The 23,003-nt window shown below is 34.4% G+C and overlaps 1 protein-coding gene across 2 annotated transcripts in view; it reads right to left on the minus strand.

The window, feature by feature from the left end:
- The window catches only part of ENPP1 (ectonucleotide pyrophosphatase/phosphodiesterase 1), a 67,725-nt gene that overhangs the window by 14,403 nt on the left and 30,319 nt on the right, over positions 1 to 23,003 (minus strand). For both annotated transcript variants that reach the window (XM_059941195.1, XM_059941196.1), the window contains exons 2-17: positions 20,663 to 20,735; positions 18,335 to 18,451; positions 17,474 to 17,599; positions 16,506 to 16,566; positions 14,277 to 14,374; positions 12,316 to 12,395; positions 11,305 to 11,424; positions 10,078 to 10,187; positions 8,606 to 8,671; positions 8,227 to 8,299; positions 6,964 to 7,072; positions 5,854 to 5,985; positions 3,712 to 3,743; positions 2,820 to 2,947; positions 1,489 to 1,558; positions 536 to 623 (exon numbers count right to left, since the gene is read on the minus strand). In XM_059941195.1, the coding sequence (XP_059797178.1) occupies positions 536 to 623; positions 1,489 to 1,558; positions 2,820 to 2,947; positions 3,712 to 3,743; positions 5,854 to 5,985; positions 6,964 to 7,072; positions 8,227 to 8,299; positions 8,606 to 8,671; positions 10,078 to 10,187; positions 11,305 to 11,424; positions 12,316 to 12,395; positions 14,277 to 14,374; positions 16,506 to 16,566; positions 17,474 to 17,599; positions 18,335 to 18,451; positions 20,663 to 20,735 (1,483 nt within the window). The remainder of the gene's footprint in view (positions 1 to 535; positions 624 to 1,488; positions 1,559 to 2,819; positions 2,948 to 3,711; positions 3,744 to 5,853; positions 5,986 to 6,963; positions 7,073 to 8,226; positions 8,300 to 8,605; positions 8,672 to 10,077; positions 10,188 to 11,304; positions 11,425 to 12,315; positions 12,396 to 14,276; positions 14,375 to 16,505; positions 16,567 to 17,473; positions 17,600 to 18,334; positions 18,452 to 20,662; positions 20,736 to 23,003) is intronic.

Consider the following 23,003-nt stretch of genomic DNA (forward strand, 5'->3'; position numbering starts at 1 on the left):
ATTGTTATCAGAAAAAGGAAGTAATATTTAAAATGCAATACTCAACCATAAAAGTACTAATTTGGAAGGTGCAGAGTAAACTAAGAACATAGTCAATATGTCCTCCTCCATTTCTATAACCTTGACATTGCCATCAATTCAACTATTATTGCTACCAGAGGATCCACCTGTTTTGTCTTCCTTTCACAACCCCAAACTCTTTTCTCTGGCTTCCACCCTGATCTGGTTCAACTGTCATCTAATGAAGTCCAGGGCCTGGCAAAGCACTGGGCGCTTGGGATGTACAGACCTCCCTACTTTGAGTGTTGTACTTTACCACTGTGCAGTCTAGTGGAAGGAACAGGTCAGTCATCAGATGATTATGTTCTGCACATTTTTTCAATGACTCTGGGTCAGGAAGAAGAAAGGTGGAAATATAAGGGTCTGTCTTGCCATATCATCACTTCCAGAAAGGTGCCCAACATGTGACCTACTTTTCATAATCCTATTCCAGCTCTGTGTTCAGAAGGGAGAAAAGATGCCTGTTCACACTTACCACACATTAAGTTATAGACTTCAATATTTTCAAAGGAGTCAACTTCAATGCCATGCTTGAATCCAGGTCCGTAGCCAATAAAGAGGGCCTACGTTGGCCAGAAAAGAAACAGTTTATCTACTCATTTCAGTTATGTATGGAGTTGGTCACCAAAAAGGTATTTTATATCTTCCCCATTGTACATATATAAACTGGTTATATTAAGGTAAGTGGAAAAATACTGTGCCCAGCGGACTTTCTAGGATATTATTTTAACCCCTGTTGTACTTTTAATCTAAGGACATCTAGGTTATTTTTCTTAACTGCATTATAATTCCTAACGTGACAATCAGAACAGAATGATGATGAAATCTTTTTTCAACTGTGAAATGGGATCTAAACCTCATTCTTCCCACCACACACAGTGCCATACGGATCAAATCAGAAAATTATTATGAGTATATTTTGAAAATTTTAAAGTGCTAGGTAAGTGGAAGGCATTATTATTTTTGGGGCGGCCGCGCTGCGTAGCTTGTGGGATTTTACTTCCCTGACCAGGATTGAACCCAGGCCCTCAACAGTGAGAGCACGGAGTCCTAACCACTGGACCACCAGGGAATTCCCGGCATTAACTTTATTTAAAACATAACTATGATATCTTTTCACCTATTAAATTACTGGCTTTCATTTACTGTGGAGCAACATTCTTAATGAAGCACAAATACATACAAAATAATTAATAGAAATTTAGTATGAGGTATAAGTAACATTCATAAAATATGAATATAAATATTTAACAAAATTCTATTAATTTATTTAATGTCCAAATAAAACAGCTATATGAAACTAAAAGCTTCATTAATTCTCATTCGAGACATATAATGACAGTCTATGATTTTAAGTCTAAAACTTCATATATCAGTTTTTTCTTCAGATATAAACTATAATTTTTACTGTATACTAGGTTTACTCACTTGCATATTTGAAAATGCATTGTCAGAGCCATGAAATCCACCTCCACAATATTTCCTTTCTGAAGGATTCCTAATTTTCACATAATATAAATTAACAATGTAAAGTCCATTCATAAAGCAAAACTGACAATCATGACATTATTTCCATTAATAAAGAGTAACTATTCTTTAATATTCAATATTTTTCTTTAATACTTTTGTACACTTTTTAATATTCTTTGATCAAAAATAAGTAACTATTGTTAAGCAAATCAAAAAAAAAGTAAATAAAACCACTTGTCTTTGAAAAGCATTAAGGGGCAGCCACGTTTATCTTTCATTTTGTAGACGAATCAATTATAAGCAATACGGTATAAAGGAGAAAACCATTAGCATGGTTTTGAACCCTAACCATAATATTTACTCAGCTGTGACTTTGGCAATTTAATTATCTTCTCGTGGTTTCAATTTGTCATGCTGGGTTTATAAAAATTAAATGGTTTGTACTAAAGAAATGTTTAGAACACAGTAGATGCTCACTAATATTAGTTCTCCCATGAAGGTAAGGACCTCCTCTTCTTTCATATTCTTTTCCTAAACACTGAAAGCACAGCTCTCTAATAAAGGAGAGACAGTGCAATTCTGTTGACTGAATTCTGGTTCCCTGCTTAAGTTTTGCTGGACAGAGGTATTTATCAGCCCTGGCTTCCTGGCAACCATACAGAGTTAATGATCAAGTTTTGAGATATTAACAATACGAACCATCCAAAAAATTTGCTGAACACACCAATAAACTGAGGTTTATTAATGGACTAGGATAACAAGAATGAAAAAACAGCTTTGTCTAATGAAGAAGGTAATGGCTCATTATTATAAAGAGTTTTGCCAATTATTTGTTAGACTCTGAAGGTATTATTAGGCAAAACTGTAACATGCAGAAGACATACAATGGCAAGTGGTTACACAAATGTGGAGCATAAGAAATAATCAAGACAGATGTGAGGGGACAGAGCAGTGGTTCTCAGCTGGAGGTGACTCCCCTCCCCAGGGGGCTTCAGGCAATGTCTGCAGATATTTTTGGTTGTCACAACTATAGAAAAGGTGTTTTTTCATCTAGTGAGTAGAAGCCAGGGATGTTTTCAAATATCCCACAACAGACAGGACAACTCCCCAACCACAAAGAATTATCTGATCCAAAATGTCAATAGGCCAAGGTTGAGAGACCCTGGGATAGAGTGAAGAGAATCATATTTGTAGTTTTCATATAACGACATCATTGGAAAGGGCCCAATTGTTACCTTGAATTACTACAAGATCAAGCTAAGTTTACCTGGGAGATTGTCAGAACTTACAATGCAAGTTGCCACTGAGGGTCCAAATAGAATGTCAGGGGCTCAATCCTGTCACTTTTGGCGAAGTGCAAACGCTTGGGTAAGAAATGTTTCAGGTAAGGTATGAAGTGCTGGTTTGGTTCCTGGCACTGAAATTGTAGAAGGCAAAGAAAAACCATTATTTCCATATTTTCTTAAGTGTAAACTTCCCTTGAAATTGCTTTCTAACGCCATATGAATTTTTTCTCACAAACATTTAATCAGTATGCCCAATAAGTCACAGATGCAAATAAACTGAGTTCTTACTACCTATATAAAGTACAAGTTGAATATTCCCAACTATTGAATGTTCTTATTTTTATAGAAAAATCATAATTATTACATAAGAGTCCCGGGATGCTTAGATTGAGTCACTAGTTTGCCTTTGTGTTACTACTGATGATCATATTTTCAAACACTCTTATAACAATTTTAAGAATTTTCTTTAAAATTGTAAGAATTTTCTATCAAGTAAAAAAATGTAGCATAGATAATAAATCAGCACTAGGACAAAAACTTATTTTAAAAAATAGGCATAAGAAAGACTGGTAGAAAATATATCATAATGCTAACAGTGTTTATGGTAGTACAGCTATAGGGTTTTCCCTTCTATTGTTTTCAGTTATTTCTTGTACTGTCATATAAATTTAACAATGTCAATAGATAAATAAATTCTTAAAATTTAAAAAACCTACATTATTGGGGTTTGTCCTTAAAGATCTTTAAAAACTACAGAGCATTTAAATGTTGGCCCAGATACTCAAAAAATTAGATTAAATTCTATAATCCCAAGAACAAATACTGAAACTTTCTTCTAAATATATTTTATACAAAACTAGTAATAACAAAGTAATGGGGGAAAAAAGATACTCACAGAAAGGTTTTTGGCGATGCCTTCATAATTAACTGAAGGGGGGCAAAGATAAGAATTAATAGTTGAATGGTATGTTACCACTAGAAATAAAAATAATACAAAAAATATATAATGTCAGACTCAAACCCTATATTTAAATACCAAAGCTGGTTTCAAACAGATCATTTAAATCAGGGGTCCCCAACCCCCAGGCCACATACCGGTACTGGGTACTCACAGCAAGAGGTGAGCGGCGGGCTAGTGAACAAAGCCTCATCTGCCGCTCCCCATTGTTCCCCATTGCTCGCATTACCACCTGAACTATCCCCTCTCCCCATCCATGGAAAAATTGTCTTCCACCAAACCAGTCCCTGGTGCCAGAAAGGTTGGGGACCATTGATTTCAATTATTATATACTAGCCATTGACAGGAATAAGACAGATCTTTAGGAACCAACCAACCTCTACTACCACCATGCCTGTGAAATTATGTCCTATTGTCAAGTGAAAAGGCAAGTTATAGAACATCAATTTATCCATCCATCTGTCATTCACATGTGTGTCCATTCATCCATCTGCCTGTCCATCTGCCTATACATCCATCTGTCTCTCTATCTGTCCATGCATCCAAATATCTACCCATCCCTCTATCCACCCATCTAGATCCTGTATAATGTCACTTTGTAAAAATAAAAATGAATGTGTTTTACATATACATAGCAAATACCTGGGAAGACACATCCCAAATCTAAGTACTTATCTCTAGAGAGAGGAACTGAGTTGTGAATTAGGGGGATTTAGGGTGGAAAACTATTACTTTTTACATACTTTGATATTCAAGGATAATTCCAGAATTTCCAAATAAGGACATAGGGGAATTTAGAAGTGAGGGCAGGTAGAAGAGCTTTGAAACTGAATTTGCACAGCAAGCCCACAGTGTACTTACTTAGTGTACTCTGTGCTGCAAACAGTAACTGCCTAGCTCCCTACGATTCTTTTAGCTATACTTTACATAAGTTTGAGAAAATTATCCAGATAAAAGAATATGTACTGTATATATATTTTAATGTATGAATGTAGATACAGAGATATGTAATTTTTACTTTAAAGTGGGAAACTTAGGGGCCTAATTGAGATAAGGGTGTGGCTAAACTTGGCCATCCTATCCTAAACATCTCTGGGGACTGCCATTGCCTGTATAGTTTTATAACAGGTTTTGTAACAATCATGTACTACTTTAATAAATTTTTTAAACACTAATTAAAACTTGTTATTGTACAAGTTAGAGTCTGTGCTTTGGGTTACTATGTTAATATATTGGCATAACTATTTTCCTGCAGGGAAATCTACTTCTTCTCATGAACATTCAACAGTATCTACTGAAACATATAGCACTGCATATACCCAAACCTAATCCAATGCTGATGACTGCCAGAAAAGCTCTTTTCTCTTTCCATTTCAAAGGTAATTGTAACAAAAAGATAAACAAAACTGCCCTTAGTATTTGAGAACTACCAAGGATGGTAATCAAAGAGGGGTACAATAGAGGTGCAATCAGTTCTGAAATAGGCTTGACTTTCAAAAGAATGAATATTTAAAATTTCTTGGTAGTTTAGTTTGAGTACAACATGGGGTCAAGAGAGAATGTGAAATTTCTTCTTCTCTGTTCAAAAAACACATTCTCATTGTTTTTTGGAATAGTTTAAGAAAGTCATTTCTGAGAACAGAAATTAGTTGCTTATAGAATTAATCATCTCTGCCAGCATTCCTCCTCATAATGGAATATTATCCTATAACATCTGTAAATTATTTTAATGAAATGACATTAATCAAAGTTGAATAAATGTAACTGAACTTTTCTCTTAAGTTTTTATTTTTCTAGTACAAGTAATCTTGAACCCAACACAAGCAAAAGACACAACAATAACATAAAATTGTACCAAGTTCATCAAATAATATTCTTAGACGTTAATAACAGATAAGCGGTTAGACTTGTGCCCTCCCATCTAGTTCCATAAAATCCCTTTGGGTGCAAAAGATCAGCTCTGGAGATTTAATCATGAAAAGGAAATTAATTGATCCCCTTTAATTTGGAGACATAATGATTCCGAGGAACGTATTGTGAATATAATCATATTCAAAATTAGCACAGAGATATACTTACATGAATAGTATTTATCTGGTACATCAGAGGGTCTCAATCGAGCTGCAGGTCCATATATAACTTTAACATTTTTAATATCCCCCAGATATTTACTCAGATACACATATTTCTTACAACTGCCTTGTTCCATGCCTAGGAGAAAAAAATCCCCAAACATGTTACAACTATAATAAAAAACATTTAACATGTAGGACAGAATTTCTTTCACTTCCAGAATTTAAATCAATAAACATGAGGTCAGCACTCATGACAGTTGAACACCTAATAGGTAAGACACAGAATTTCATGTATATCTACCACGTCACTTAAAAAAAATCTTTTCCCTTTCCTTCATCCAAAATTAGTGTTTCTTCTTATTTATATATTACAATATCTTTATGTGAGTGATGAGGAATATCACAGTTTTAGACTGAATATGAAAGCGTAGTTACTTTCTCAGAATCACCTAGCATATTAACTATGAGTATAAAACTCTCAACCTCATTCCAGGACTGGGGGCTTCTTTAGGATACAGCTTCTTAGGACTGTTTCTAGAAATAGTTTTCAATAATTATTTTTGAAGCAAACAATAATAACAACAACAAAAAATAAACAAAAAGAACCTCTTTCCTATTTTCTTGTATATATATCGCTTTTACAGTCCCAAGGCTATACACATACATGTTCTAAAGGTCACAGTAAGTAAAAGTTAACTTAAAATATTGCCAAAATTAATACATACTGCTTTTAAAAGTCAGCTTTATCATGCTAGAGAAAACAGAAGCAGCACATAATGATCTATTCAAATTACACCTAAAATTTTGAGAGTAGATTTACCAAAATTTAATGTTAAAAAAATTGTTTTAACTCTCCAAATTCCTGGTGTAAGCCCTCCCCAAATCAGGAGATGAGTGCATTGTGGTTAATAGGCTCTTAGGTTTCTGTGAATTCTACGTTTCACTTGTGATTTGTATTTAATGTAGTATTTTCTAAAGGCTTTCTACAAGAAATCACATTTAAAAGAAAGAATTAACTATAAAAGTCAGAGGAAATAATAAAACAATAATCAATCGAGTAAACTTCTGGGGGCACCATTTAACCTGAAGGAAAAATGATGCAAATTCAGGTTACCATGATCTGAGATAAGGATGAGGTTCAAGCATCTATGCAAGTTCAACTCTTTTAGACCATCCATCAGCATGCCAACCATGTTGTCAACCCTCTGCAAAGCTCTGATGACCTAAGAAAGGGAAACATGACCTCATGTCACGCAGTTAAAAGTATTCATGAAATGCTTCTTATAGTTCTATGTACTTAATTTTTTAAAATTAGAACTTCTAGGAATACAACCCATTGTTTCCATACAAACTGTATTATTTTGCATATGAATATCACAAGGACACAGAATGGCGCATGATTTTGGCAAATTACCTCTGGCTCTTCTCTCCTCCTCTCTCCGGGCAAAACCACCGGAGGCAAATTCTTGTGCAGTTTTGCCTGTGTCTTCGGTACTGTATCAAAACAGTCTAACCTTTATCTATAGTCTGTGTATTTCACTGTATTATGAAACAAGCTCTTTCAACATGGTCTTTCTTTCACTCAAAGATATCCAAGCAACATGGATTGGAATTTTTAAGTATGAAGATAAAGTGGGTTTCGACGAGCCAATAATACTAGCGTTTAACTGAGTTTATAAATTGATGAATATGATTTGAAAAGCGATGGGCTCGACCTTGAATGAAGATGAAAGAGAAAAGCAGGTACTTTGGTAAATCTTTAGTGAATAGAAAAAATAGCACTGGTCTTAAAACTTATGTGATCTGATAATCAATTACAAAATGATCCTTAGACTTACTTGTAGCCAAACTGACCTAGACACGGGTCTTAATAGTGAAAGAATAAAAATTATACTAGCATCTGGCCAATTGTTCAAACCAAGATAAGAACTATAAGAAATTTCCATTTGTCTAATTATGACATGGCCGCATTGACGGCCACACATCTCCCACCTCTAAGAAGGAGCATTTCTACTTAGCTGAAGGACAGAATCAAAGCAAGGGCACGTGGGTTGTTAACTACACTGAAGTTACTGGAGATCGGTTTTGATGGAAAGAGTACAAAGGGTGGAGTGTGACAGGTCTCATTTGACATTGAAAATATAGAATTTAACTCATCATTGGTTCAATTTAGCACTGTAGATAGTGTTAAACAAAACAATGCTTCCAACTCTTTTTGATTAAAGTGCATCTTTTGGTTTAATAAAACTGTGCTTAATACTCACTCTTTCCAGAAATCATGGATTCCTATAGAATGGTCTAGAAACCTGCTTCAAAGCAAGGTTCAGTTAGATATTACCAGGTTTAATGACGTAATCACTGATAAAAATGTACTTACTTCACTGCTGACTGGTCCATAAGAGTGACCTGAAGAATCTGGTTCTTCTAAATACAGAGTGTAAAAGTGTGGTCTAAATCAAACAGTATCAAAATGTAATATTTTACGAACACATTGTAAAACAGAATAGAAAGAATAATTCAACAACTGATAGTGAATAAAAGTTATACAACACTGGGGTAACATTTCTAAAATTGCTGAGAAATAATTTACATGTTTAGAGTTCTTCAAAATGTGGCTGTAATAGGGCACTAAAGAGTTCATTTGGATATAAAACATCATAGCCAATAGCAAAGTTTTCCTGTCGTCTATTTAAAATATTCTGGCATTTTTATAAAACAAAGGAGTATTTTATGACAGAAATTAATCGCCTACATACCTTTCATCTTTAGGAAGCTGCAGCCACTTAAGAACAGCTAAAATTCTTTCTTCAAATGGTACTGAACTAATATGAAAGATAAAATGAAAACGAATCTGTGACAACTGTTTGGGTTTAAGATATAAATGTGTGTCTCACTGAAAATTGCATTCAGAGAGACTAAAACAATTCAAGGCATCAAATGTGTTCCAAGCAATGTAAGAGTTTCACCTGAAAACTTAAAATTGTTTTCCCGACAAAGAAACAAACATTAAATTTTTCACATATGCAAGTTGTAGCCAGTTGTAGCCAGGTTTAAAGGATTTGCTTCCTATACTCTACCTGAGGATCTTACTCCTGGACCCGAGAATAGCAATTGCTAAGGCATGAATAACCCATGTGTCAATACACTCTTCAAAGAGGACCTCATGAAGAACTCACTCATTGACGACTCTTAGTAAAATTGGGAAGTGGACACCTAATGAGCAGACAGTTCTCCTGGCAACAATTTCTGGGCAGAATTAATGACACCTTCCTGTGGGCACAGGATTTTGCTTACAGGTCTCCATCAGAGTGCTTGCCCAACCCCAAGTACACTTAGTTGTACCTTGAGAAGGTCTCTATCAGACCCTGAGAAGCCAGAGAACATATATCACTACTCTTCAAATCCCCCAGTGGGATAGTGCTGATAGCGGGATAGCGGACAGTGCTGGCACATAGAATCTCAATAACCATCTATGGAATGAAATTAACGGCAAATAACAAGTTGCTCGTGTGAACCATAAGGAATAAACAACAGCATAAGGTCACCAAAGAAAATCATTATGCATTTCTTGTTTGGAATTTATGAACTTTTCCTTTCGTCCCTCAAATACATTATCGTATTGATTTTATGACATAAATTTCCCAAGTGAAAGACAAAATTATTTTGCTATTCTCCCTAAAATGATCCAAAGAGAGTTTTCCAGAAAAAAGTTTCTGTTTTTTTCGTGGTACCTCATGGATTTTGAATATCACAGGGAGGTCACTCCAATCAGTTCTCACATTAAATGGAACGTTTAACAAAGTAATTTGAAAATGCAAATCCAGGGGTGCCATTAATATCTTCTTTTAAATAATATTTCCAGATACCAGAGAGTCACTCCTACCTGTGTCCCTTTAATACTTTCACTTCCTTCTCCTCGTTCTTTCTCCCTAGAGTGAAAATGTGCAGGACCTCTACTTTCACCAGGACTTCAATTCTTATTCCTGCCCAAAGATCTGAATGCAAACTCTAACATGTTACCAGTGCTTTCTAGAAAACCTCCAGGAAAAAACTCGTCATAGTTTTACTGTCTATCTATCATCCATCTAAAACTCTTTGAGACAGAGTTCTTATTCTGACAGGTCTCATTTTTCAAACAACATATCATTCAAATGCTAGAACTCAGGCTATGATAAGAAAATAAACAGTTCTATGTTATAGGTCCTAGAAAAAGTACAGCTATACATACCCATTATACATCTTATAGATGTCTGGGAAAATTCCATTAATTTTCACATCTGATCCTGGCCAAAAAAATGTGCCCGTCTTCAGGCCTTGATATTTAGCTGTAAGCCAAATCTGGGGAAGCCAGTGAAGGAAAGTTAGGAAATTATGCAAGCATTCATTTCTTAGGAAACCATGTGTTCATGCAACACCAATGCTTTCCTCCCAAATGTTAGAATGTTTTTGACATTAATAAGCTCCAGCAGTTAGACTACAAAATAACAATGTAATATGACTTTGAACAGCAGCAAAGAGAAATTAAATAATCAGAAATTAAATTAACCTAAAAAATATGAACAGTTGATAACTCCTGCAACTTTTATAGTCATACTTCTACTTAATAGGTTCCTTCTTAAAAGAAGAAAAATTCATGAAAGGAAAAAGAAAAGAAAAATTTACAAATATACATATCTTTAACATACTGACATTTTTGCTTATGTAACTAACATTTATTAAGCACTTATTATTGCCAATTACAGTTCTAAATAGTATTCCTATAAGCATCCTAGATTATTAATTACAGTTCTAAATAGTATTCCTATAAGCATCCTAGATTATTAATTCAACTAATCATCACAATAACTCTATGAGGTAGTTAACAGTATTTACAGTATTATTTACAGTACAGATATGAGAAAATTGAGGCACAGAAAGAATAATTTACCCAAAGTCACACAGCTTTAAATGTCAGAGCTAAAATTTGAATTTATAACTTGCAAATGCTCTTCTCCTCCCAAGAGGAATATCAAGACTACCCAAATAGACCTTATAGAATTGTCGTGGCAATTTATAAAAACTCAAAAGGAGAACACATCTAACTCACAATCAGAGAGAATCTTCTAAGTTAACAAATGCAAACAAAGTCAAAGTTTACACCTGTAGAAACCGTTAGCTTTGTGTAGATCAAAATATTACCCCCAGACTACTGCTCTTCGCTACTAGGACAAAAAGGTAAAATCAAGCAGAAAAGAAAATTGGCTCAGCATAACCCAAACCCCACTCTGGAATAAACTACATAATGATACAAGCTATATTTAGAGTTACCTGAATTCATCTCTGTTTGCATAAGGATGGCACAAAACATACTAAATTAAATGAGTTATTAAAAGCTCCAGGGAATCTGGTATTTTACTCTGATAGAAACAGATGAGAATAATAAAAATAATTTTAATAGCGAAAACAAACAACTCACTGGTTCTCCTTTGTACCACTCAGGATTAAATTTCTCTTTACTTTTAAGTGCAAAGTAAGCATTCATTTGGGGATCATACATTTTATTGTCAATGAGGCCATGGGATTCTGGATAAAGTCCCTAAAAAATATAAAATACAAGTTTTATGCAAGTTTTAAAGTTACAGAACAAAATCATCAAAGAGAAACAGACAACTTAAGCTACAAGGAACTTAACCCAGCTTAAGGAGAGAAGAACAAAACAATGGGTATTGTTAAAACACAACCAACCACTCAAGATTTTATGGAGTATTTGTGTTTTAATTTATGTAATAGGAGAAAATAAATTAGGAATGATATGGATGAAGTTCTATATAAAGAAGCAGCCTAATTTTGAAAAAACTACTGTGTTGTCCTTTTGCATTGCTCAGTGAAACATTTCTGCAGAACAAACTCCTTTTTGGGTGGGTCCAAGAATAGCTTGTACCAACACAAGCTAAAGCATTAATTCTCTGGCTTCAACCCTAAGGCCTAATGAATTCTACTTTTTTTTTCTGGATTCAAATTAAATCTGCAAACTTTGAGTGAAACAAAAATAGAGCTGTAATCCTACCTAAAGTCAGGCAAAGTGGCTTGCTTAGTCTCATACATCAAGATGATTGGAAAGACAGCTGAGAACATGTGAGTGTAGACAGTCTGGGGTTCAAATAAAGTAAGATAAAAACTAATCAGAAAAAACAGGACCCAAGAATCAGAGACTCTTAAATTGAAAGGGAACCAAGAAATCATTTCTTGGAGTCTTTAGTCACCTCTTTTCACAGATGGGAAATGGAGACCCAGAAGGTAAAGTGACCTGCCCAAGGCCACAACTAGTTAGTAGAAAAGCTAAGACCAGAACCTAGGTTTCCTTGCTTAACTACACAATGAAAAAGAAGTTATTTTTTTCTGATCCGAGATCTACTTATTGTCTTGAAAAATGTTACACTTACATCTCACTTCTGTGAACATATAAAAGTTGAAATGCAGAGCTTACTGTGACAATGCTGTAGTGATTGGGGAAAGTTTTTGTTGGATATACTGGTCTCATGTTTTTAGCATATGTTCCACAGGTTTCTACAAGGGAAAAAAATTAAATATTGTTATTAAATACAACTAACAATCTGTTTCCCTTATTTAGCTTTGGTACCACAGACTTCTAAATAGTACTAAAAAATGAACCCAGAAGGGATTTACAACCATATAAAAATTCAGGGTGAATTACAAAGCAACATTTTGGATTCGAATTCAATGTTAAGAGTTAGTTTTTCTCTTAGTTAGAAAATCATTAAACAAAATTGTTAAGCCAATGAAATACTTATCCCATACCTATCAATAACATTAAGTTCCAGATGGACCATAATGATTCTTGCTAGATCTTTGTCTGCTACTACTTGGTGGTAACATACTAAATTATAAGATGTAGTTATATTTTAACAACAAAAAAACTGCACTAGTAGCTAAATCTGCAAAATTAAAACAAGAATGAAGCAGTAGCCGGGACGACAGTGCCCCACCCCAAAAATCCAATCTAGCTAATTCCAGATAAGTTCAACACTGCTCTAAAGATAAAAAGCATCTTCTGGCGGCAAGTACAAGAAAGGACAGAAGTCAAACTGTTCCTGATTTAGCCCTAGCGTCACATTCCTCTTCTGCCTCTACCATTGACGACGGAATACCTAACTAATGATTCTAGCATATCAATACCCCATTGCCTGAAAATATTCCTCAGATTGGCACGTGTCTTTCTATCTCACTGCCTTCCAAATAGTTCAGAACTACAAACTACATTCTCCAACTACCCAAAGAGAGGACTTAGTCTAACTGTGTATTGATTTCCTTCCAACTTCATATATAGGTACCTACAGCTCCTTAATTCTGAACTCAGGTTCTGAACTCATATTTGGTGCTATGGAAACAAACTTTCCTCCTGATGATAACAAAGGGCCATATTCAAACCTCAAAGCTCATGAGCTTGGCTGGTAAGAATAGAGTCTTCCTTGCCCATGCAAGCTCCCTGCTAAAGACTTTTTATGTCAAATGATTATTTATAAAAACTATTTTCTTCCTGGGAGAAATTAAAAACTGAAATTTTTAAAAGTTCTCCAAATATTATTTTCGCTTGTTACAATAGAAGTACAATAAACAAACCTATGTATTTACTGAGAGTGGCTGTGATGTTTAAACCAACCTCATATACTCAAGTCCAGTAAATAATGTTTCAGAGCTCCAGAAGAACACCAAAACAGTGTATTTACTTACTTCTAGTTCAGTCCAGCATTACACTGTGGCTACTTAAATACTGATCACTGATAACAAGCAATGTTCTACAGTTTTTATACCTATATTTAATTTTTTCTTTTTTCAGTAACAATGATGATACAAGTGATGCCCATATTACTGGTGGTTAATGTGATTTAAAACTTTGGCATTAATACTAAGAAAAGACTATTCTACTATTGCATTAGTAACTTATACAATAATCAATTAAGGCTTTATTGAGGTAAAGAAGTTGGAAGGATGCTACACGATACTATAAGATAAATAACAAATATTCTATATCTACACTACTAGAAACACAGCAGAAATACCTTCAGTTTTTGAAATGCTATTTTAAGATGTAATACATATTAGATAAATATATAAATAATTTGTCCATAAAAGGAATCCAAAAGTCTAAGAAAAAAAAAAGTATATCTTATCTCATCCTTATATCTACATCTATCACCAAGGGATAAAAATCCTAAAATAACTACTATTATCTCAGAATTATTTAAAAGGCAGTTTCAGAACAATTACAATATTAAATACTAGTTCCTTATCATTAGGTTTAACTCTTTTGCAATAGAGGAGTTTAGTAAAACAGATTCTGCCAGTATTTTTGGAAAAAATGACTCCCTCCTTGGTCTATCTCACTGAAACTGTGGCACTCCAATAGTAAACTCTGAAGTTACTCACTCAGCTTGCTAATAACAGGAAGAAGTCCACCCCAAGTGTGTAAATATTCTGCCCTGAAACCATCCAAAGAAAATAAGAGGGTAGGAGGCATTTCAAACCTGGTTAATGAGAAAGAAAGAAAAAAAAATTGTTTAAAGAAGAAAGAAGACACAGATCCATGAAGATTTTCCACTGAGGCTGATATGTAATCTAAGGTAAACTAACAAGCTCAACAAACATCCTCATAAAGAATATTTTGTAAGCATCTATATTCATATATATGCTTTTATATTTTATTATATATATCATCAAATAGTACTGATTAAGCACTCATACCATTTTGAGCCACCATACAGAGACCATCATTTATGATTCCTGCTATTCCAAAAGCTAGACCAAAAGCAACTAAAATGTAATAATATTTTCCCAATTTGCAAGAGAATAAATGTTAACAAACAGCATGTTCTAAATTATGTTCTTGTTTCCACTACTTTTTTTCCTGTAAAAGCATTTTCTGATATTTTCTCTACTTGAACCTAATAGATAGTATCTCATATCACATAAATTATATACAATATTTAGCTTTTAAGTTTACCATATTTAAAAGATATTAATATTTAATTGAGAAGTTGGTGAGGTATTTACTACATTTAAATACATAAACAACAAAGAAATGATCCAAAGCTAGAAATGAACAAACAATGAAGGTACACATACACACACACACACACAAACACACACAGATTTACATGTGTGGTATGGAAATCCAAAGAGGGAAGCAAAAAAACATGTGTAATGATATATTCAGCAAAAGAGAATAACTATGGACAACCATTCCGTGGCTACACCAAAACAGGCATGGTTCAGAAATTTTGCAGCTTCTAATGACATCTGATAGAGAGTAGGAAAGTCGTATATCATTGGATAACCATGAAAAAACTTTCCACTGAAAGTTTACTCAGTAATTTAAAAATCTGAGCACAAAGATTTACCTTACCTTGCCTTTTCCAACTCTACTGCCTCCCCAGCTTACTCTCATACCCAAACACAAATGGAAAAAGGAGGAAATTTGTGTATAATTTCCACTAACTAGTATTTGTACCATAGTTCTGTTGGGAGACTCTGCAGAATCAGCTGCATATAGTCTCAATGGTCCATGTCTGTATAAAATTATTTCTATTCAATCAACAGAAAACATAAAAACAGTTTGCTGGGCCTCCAGGTAAATATACGGGTATAATAATTTCCAGTATAATAAAATGTGTCCTAAATTATGGTCTTCTTGTAAAGAAAGGAGGACTTATATTTTCCACTAACAGAGTCAACATTACAATTGGAAAATAATAGTCAATGTTCAGAAGGAAAGGAAGATTCAAAATTCATTAAGTGTAAAATTTCCAATATACCTTGGACTTAACAGACATCTTAGGATATATGAGAAGTCCTCTTTGAAAAAAGTCTCTTCTGTTGGAATTTTTTGGGTTTAGTTTTTGCTGCTGTTATTACTATTGTTTTAAACAGAAAAGAACTCTTCCATCCAACAGAAAACAAAAATACTTATTTAAAAAACAAAAATAAATTATATACATAAGTAAGCTAAAATACAGCTTTAAAATGTTTAACAGTCTGGAAAAATCATTATTTTAAAGACATAAAAATATATTCCTGAAGATTAATAATTCAAATTATATGAATTTGAATTCATATATCTCTGTTCAAGTGGAGCAAAGATAATTATGTTTAATACTGTCACCAAATTTCTACCTTCTGAATTCCACACAAATTTTTTTTGATGACCTTGTAAACATAAGGTATTGTAAAAATACTCTAAATACAAAAATAACAAGTATAAATTATAAAAATTATGTAACATCTTCTCACAGACATGTTATCCCAAAAATATATAAATGAACCAAAACACACAAAAAAATAAAAAGAAGCTGTAAAGTAATTCACTATAAGTTCAACTTGAAAAACTTCAAATGAATGTAAAGATCCTTCCTTCCTAAGAAGGAAAACACAAATACTTTCACCCAACACTCATGAATACTAAATATTCATGACCTCTCTTTTTTCCACTAGCTTCCAGAGTGGGGAGTCATGCCATAATCATCTCTATACCACCAGTGCCAAAAGAAGGCTTAACTAAAAATAATATTTACTGAACCAATGAATAATTATTATTTTTATTTGGAAAGAGAAAAAAATGGTACTCCTAAAAAAAATTAGTATCTCAGAATATAATCTTACCCTGCTGGACACTGTGGATCATTAATACTCTCACATGTTTCTTCTGCCCAACTTTTCTCACCTAAAACATTTTCAAGAAGTACAATGAGTTAAACACACTCAATAGAAACAATGATTGTGATGCTCGTGAGACACATTAGGACAGATTCCAAAAACAAAATACGTTAACAGATACATAGATAATATGGGACATGATTCTAGGGAAACAAAACAAATAAAGGGAGTTATTCTGTTTCAAAATAAAAGTTAGCTGATATCAGGAATTAAAAAATGAATGTATGATTGCAAGACTAAAACATACTACTGTATTTGGGAGAACTTGAAGGCACCTTTTCCATTTTCAAATTGTTAATATTTTCAGCCAAAATTTACAACCCTGCTTCTATCCACCCAACAAAATCTTCTGGTATTAAATCCTTGATGTCTTAGTTCCTCTCATACAGAGCCAGGTTCTGTCAAAGAATTTCAAGGAACCCTGTTAACACCTAGACGAGACATCATAATAACATCAGTTTACACAGAATCTTATGCACTAACTTCACGTCCACTCTCTCAATGCACAGCAGACATCGTCCTCACTTACTATAAAGGAACCTGTTATATAGTCAGCCAGGACCGCAAAAGTGATCTTTCCACAAGTACAGCGTTAAATATGCAGCTAATATCAAAATAACACGAGGGGGTTGTAGCAGGAGAGTGAGTGACTACAGATAAAACAACATTGGCCGTGTTAGATAATGGTAATTATTAAGCTGGGTGACGCAATCTTCATCACATATTCTCTCTATTCAGGTATATATATTTGAAATTTTCCTTACAATACAATGTTTTTAAAATATTTTTTCAGCCAATATGGTTGGTCAATAACTATGACTTCTAATGTAAAAAATACATCTGTGCTAAACCCCGCTAGGACCTAGGAAGATGTAAGCCTGCACGTGAACCTGGCAAGGGCATGACCCCCTGACCTCGGCACACAGAGCCATGGTTGATGCAGCAGTCACCCTTGTCCTTGCAGTCATCCGAACAGGAGCAGAGGCTTCGGGACAACCTTTTCTCACCACACCTGAATTTGCTGCAAGTCCATATCCGTTCTAGAAACAAGTATCAACATAATACATTTCAGGGTCCAAATTCAACATGTCCAAAGTGAATACAGAAATGCCTCTGGAACATGATCCATGAAGAGACAATGGACCATTTTCTAACCCTTAGTCAGTCACAGAACCTGCCACCACAGTGGTAAATCTGAACTAAGAGAAAATATGCAGGCAGCAATGATTATTCACTAAAAAGCCAGAATCTCATCGTTTTAAAATGTAAACAAACATAATTCTTATTATACAACTCCCACGTCCATCTTGGCTTCTTCCACCAGTCATTGTCAGAGTTCTCAAAATTTAATCTAAACCTGGCTCGCTCTCATTTAAATGTTATTCCATGTCATACGTAGAGAAGACCAAATCAAACTGAGAAAATTTCCATAGTCTGATAGTTTTACTTTGAAGTTTAAGTGGACATCTTAAGAACTCTTGCTTTAATAAGCCCATAGAAATATTCATATATTTTAAGTAGCCTTTTTGAACTTAGGTGAAATGCAAATTAGCCTACATAGGCTATCAGCATACATTAAAAACAGGCAGTTTTGCTATCCATAAAACTTTTAACAAGGCAAAACATGTAAATGTTTTTTCTCTCAGAAAATATAAAAGCCAAATTTTTAAAAATCTCAAATGGGTTAGGTAAATCACATACCTAAAAGATGCAGAACTTTTCTTTGCTCTTTTACCAAGGCCCATGACTCCATCTGTTCCCCTGCATATTTTTACCTGGTTCTATACACGTCTCCTGGTAATCTAGACAGCAGTTTCCAAGGTCAACGCAGGCAACATCACAGCGACAGTTCCCAAATGTTCTCTCAAAACAGCGACCCTTGCAACTTTTAACTGAAAATATTGAAGGAGTTAGATGTTTCTAATCATTATATAATTATAAAGCAAACATCAATTAATACACCTAAGTTAGTTATAGTCAGGTTCAAATATTGTTTTAGAAAACACAGATGGGGTGGGCAATGAAGTTAACCAAGAATCTTTTCACAAATACATGTAGAAAGTAACACAAACAGAAGGCAGTAACCTTATAGAGTTTGCAATTTTATCTCTTGCCATAGGAAAAAAAGATGACTTTTTTCTTTTATATATTATAAACCCTACTGGGGGTAATAAAACTTAAATACTTTTGAATAATAAAGAAAAGAAAAATAAGAAGACCTTGTTCTTAAGATTTTATGCAGAGTTCTCTAAAAAGTGATAATCTATGAATATTTCAGAAAGACAGAGAATACCTGACTTACATCATTCTCAGTCTGGTGTAAAGAAGTAATGTGTTTGTACAGAACATGTTCTGCGGGACCCATCTCCCACCATCACCTAAAACATCCATTGCACCTTCAGATCCAGCCTGCTCCCTTTGAGAAACTTTCCCAAACTCCCAGTCTAGGTCCTTTTTCCTTTTCTTAAGTTTGTATAAAACCTTATCCTTCATCTCAGTCACTTACTTTCATTTGTAACTAGATCATTTGGTTAATATCCCAGTCTCACCCTAGAGCACAAACTTCTTAAGAACAAAGACCACATCGGGATGTTACCCAGTTCACTGTATCCCTGGTGCCTAGCAAGAGCCTTGACTAGAGCTGGTACTAATACGTTTTTGTTAAATGGATAAATGGCAGATATGGAAGGAAAATACTTTTCATTAAAAACAATTTTACATTATAACTCTTTACTAGTTACCTAGAATAAGCTAGGTTTTTATTGGATTACTAAAAATCAGGATGGTAAGAAAAAAAATCCACTTATAAAATAATGGAAGTCCAAAAGAAAAAAATGAATAATCCTAGCTCTTGACTGCAATGGTCTCCTGACCCAAGAAGACACTGCCACAGAGTTTAACTCTCATTTAACACTGGGAAACTAGGCAATTTTAAGGACATGAAATGACAATAATAATTCCTAGGATCAAAAATATTAACTTTCCTGACCCAAGGGGGGAAAGTTATTATAATAATAGCTATTACTTGGAGCTCACTAATATGTTCCTAGTCATTTAAAAAATAATATGCATTCCATGTTGAGTTTAGATTAAAATTGCTGTTTTCAATCATTCGGTTTTATTTTTACATGCCAAACTAAACTCAAGGGGAATTACTCTGTGTCTAAAGGCTACATAGGTGAACACTAAAGTCTACAGCTTTTTAATCTTATTAAACATTGATAGTTTGCTCTGAATAGTTGCTGACTAAATATATAAAATTACATTTCATTCATTTCAACAATAAATGACAGCTTAACAATCACTAAAATTTTTTAAATGACTAATAGTACAATTACAGAATAGTTGAACAGAAGGATTTGTTCAATTTTCAAAACCAAATTCCCTAGGAAGACCATCAATGATTTTTAACAGGGAAAAAATAAAAACTACCTCAGAGCCAAAATAATGACTGCTACAGTGTACTGTTATTCATAGTTTTATTATTCATAGTAATCTTGTCAGTGTTGGCTAGATTTCTACATTCAATTAAAAAAAATGTATATATATATATATATATATATATATATATATATATATAAGCTTAAAAATATCACTGCTGCTTTGAAATGTCTGCAATTTTAAAAGACTTATAAGCATTAAGGATAAGTTTCTGGTTGCCCAGGGATGCTAATTGGTTACCTAGTAACCTCAAGGGCTGCTCCAGCACCTAACTCCTTAGGCAGAAAAAGTGTTTGGGAGTCACTGGAGGAAGTCAGGGAGACAGGCTCCAGGAGCACAGCAGCAGAACCTGTCAGCCAGCTGCTTGTTTGTGTCTTTGTTCTTTATTTTTTGTTGTTTTGAGGTTTTTCTGCTTGTTTGGTTGGTTGGTTTTTTGATCATAGCCCCTCTTCATCGTTTTGGGATGAAGTTCTGCAAGTAAATAAAATAGTATATGGCTAAAATAATAAAAGAGCTTCAAGAAAAAGGCTCAAACCAGCATCAAATTTGCACTGTCTATGGAGTACTCAAGGGATTAGGACATAACGCTTATCTCAATCACATTCTGAAAAAGGCTGACTAGTACCCCGACACACCCACACACAAACACACACACTAATTACCTTCTTTGGCACAGCTTGGTTTCAACCCAAATATACAACCAAGGATTGTCGTTAACACACAGACTGACAATACCTGTGGAGAGAAAACAAAAATGATGTGGTTTCAAAGCCCTTTTATCTCTTCAAATGTTTTATTTCTTTAAATACTTCTAAACTTGTTGGTGCTGCTCTGTTTCCTGATCTGGTGCTGGTCACATGATGTGTGCACGCTGGAAAAATTCAAACCGCACATTTTTGCTTCAGGTACTTTTCTGTATGTACGTCACACTTCAACAAAAAGTAGCAAACAAATCTATGCCTTCCTAGGTTAATGTTGCCAGAAATTTCCCAGTTGATGTAAATGAATCCAGTCCAAAAACGTATAATAATTAAGGTAGGGAAAAAAGAAACCTAACAATTTTCTACTTGTTAATCCATAAAAGGCAATATGAGAATATCAGATGCCTCTTCTAACAGTTTAATTACACAAACCTAAACACTATTCTCATATTCACTGTGACAGCTTGTGGGAATGAGCAACAGACAGGGTTGGATGACTACATCCCGGACCCAAATGTTACCACAAACTGGTTGTGTAGAGATTTGGAGCAGGTCACTTTAACATTCCAGACATCAATTTACTCACTTATAAAATTAAAGGGCTGGACTCCTTGGATCCCTAAAAATCTTTCCAGCTCTAACATTTTGCAACTTTCTCATTCTCCACTATTCTGGACTTTGACATTTGACTTTAACTAGATCATTTGGTTAATATGGTGTCAGTGATTACACCATATAACTCCTAAGAACAATGACAGAAGTTTATTTGTGAGTTAGAAAAAAAAAAAAAGGAGCAGAATAATCTACAAAATAGTCTTCAATATTTTTCAGTGGAATGGAGTTCCCTTGGCAGCTCTCTGGAATGTCACATTTCAGGACAATTCAATAAAATATGCATTGAGCACCAACTATGTGTAAAGACTATATTATGCATTGAAGGAAAGAATAAGAGATCCCCCAGGGAGCTTCTACTTTTTGGGAAAAGGCAAAAGCAACAGCACAAATGGCTCATATTTGGTAGACTCTAGTTGCAGAGTTCTATAGTTGTTTAAAGAAGAGAGGCTGGGGTGGTTGGTGAGAAGGAGATCAGAAAAGATTTCATAGAGGAAGCCTCTGGGCTGGACTCTGAAAAGGGGAAATGACGGCATGATATTGCCAGGCAGAGTTGATGGAAGGGAAGAGAGGGCAGAGCAGAGAAAAACCAGTATAAGGAAAGGCTTGCAGGAAGGAAGGCATATGGGAGGTGGCAGATGAATAATGAGCAGACTACTTTGGCTGGAACCAAGAATATGAAAAAGGGAATGGACACAGTATGGAAAGGTGGTGTGGCATTTCCCCAAAGCCAAGATGAAGAGATACTAACGAGAGGAGGAATGGGTGAATGGGACAGGGTCGGTGGTGGGTAGAGGCTTTTATGTTTTCTGAACTCATTCCCTCACATAAAACATACTGAGTATTGACTGTATGCCGATCTGTAGTCTAGGTACTGGGTCCTCAGTAATAAAAGAGACATGACCTCTGTCCTCAGCATGCCTACTGTCAAGGGACTGCAGAACTAAAGAGGAAGTGAATGGCAAATAAACTGAGGAAGCAGGTTTAACTCATTTCAAAAGAAAACGAAGGTAAAGGAAAGAAGAGTGAAAGTACAGTGGATCTAAAATACAACAGGGTCTAGGTCAGGTTCTTTTTTTAGGAAATCAAAAATCTAAATGTATATATGTCCATTAAAATAAAGAGCCATCAGAAGAAGAGCTTGAACAAATAAGTAAAGAATGGCAAATAGAACAAGGTCGTAAGAGTACTAATGGATTCTCCTAAGCCTTTAATGGTGGTGTAAACTAACACAAACTTATGGAAGAGTAATTCTAAAGGATCTATCAAAAACAATAAAAACTCTCTTACTGTCAATTATAAATATATAGGGAAATGAAAAAATAGTAAAACTAATCTGTATTTAGTATCCTGTAATTTAAACCATGGAAAATTAAAGTTTTATTTCTTTGTAATAAACCTATCAAGAATAGTCTGAACGGTGCTTTATCTACTTCTCACAATACAGTGTGAGAATCTTTTATATGCCTTGGCAAATTGTCATATTCCTTTCTAAGTTTAGATAAGTTTCCAACGTTTTAACCTTTGTACTTTTAATATCATGAAATATCTCCAAAAGTTCCATTAATATGAATCTTTGTATCACTGTCACTTCCTCTGGGACATCTTCATCCTTTTCCTCACAACCATGCTTCTCATGTCAATAAATTCGCTGTCACTAAGTTCCTTTGGCTGTATATCTAGAGTCTGT

The sequence above is a fragment of the Balaenoptera ricei genome, chromosome 12 (genome assembly GCF_028023285.1).
Source record: "Balaenoptera ricei isolate mBalRic1 chromosome 12, mBalRic1.hap2, whole genome shotgun sequence".
Lineage (NCBI taxonomy): Eukaryota > Metazoa > Chordata > Mammalia > Artiodactyla > Balaenopteridae > Balaenoptera > Balaenoptera ricei.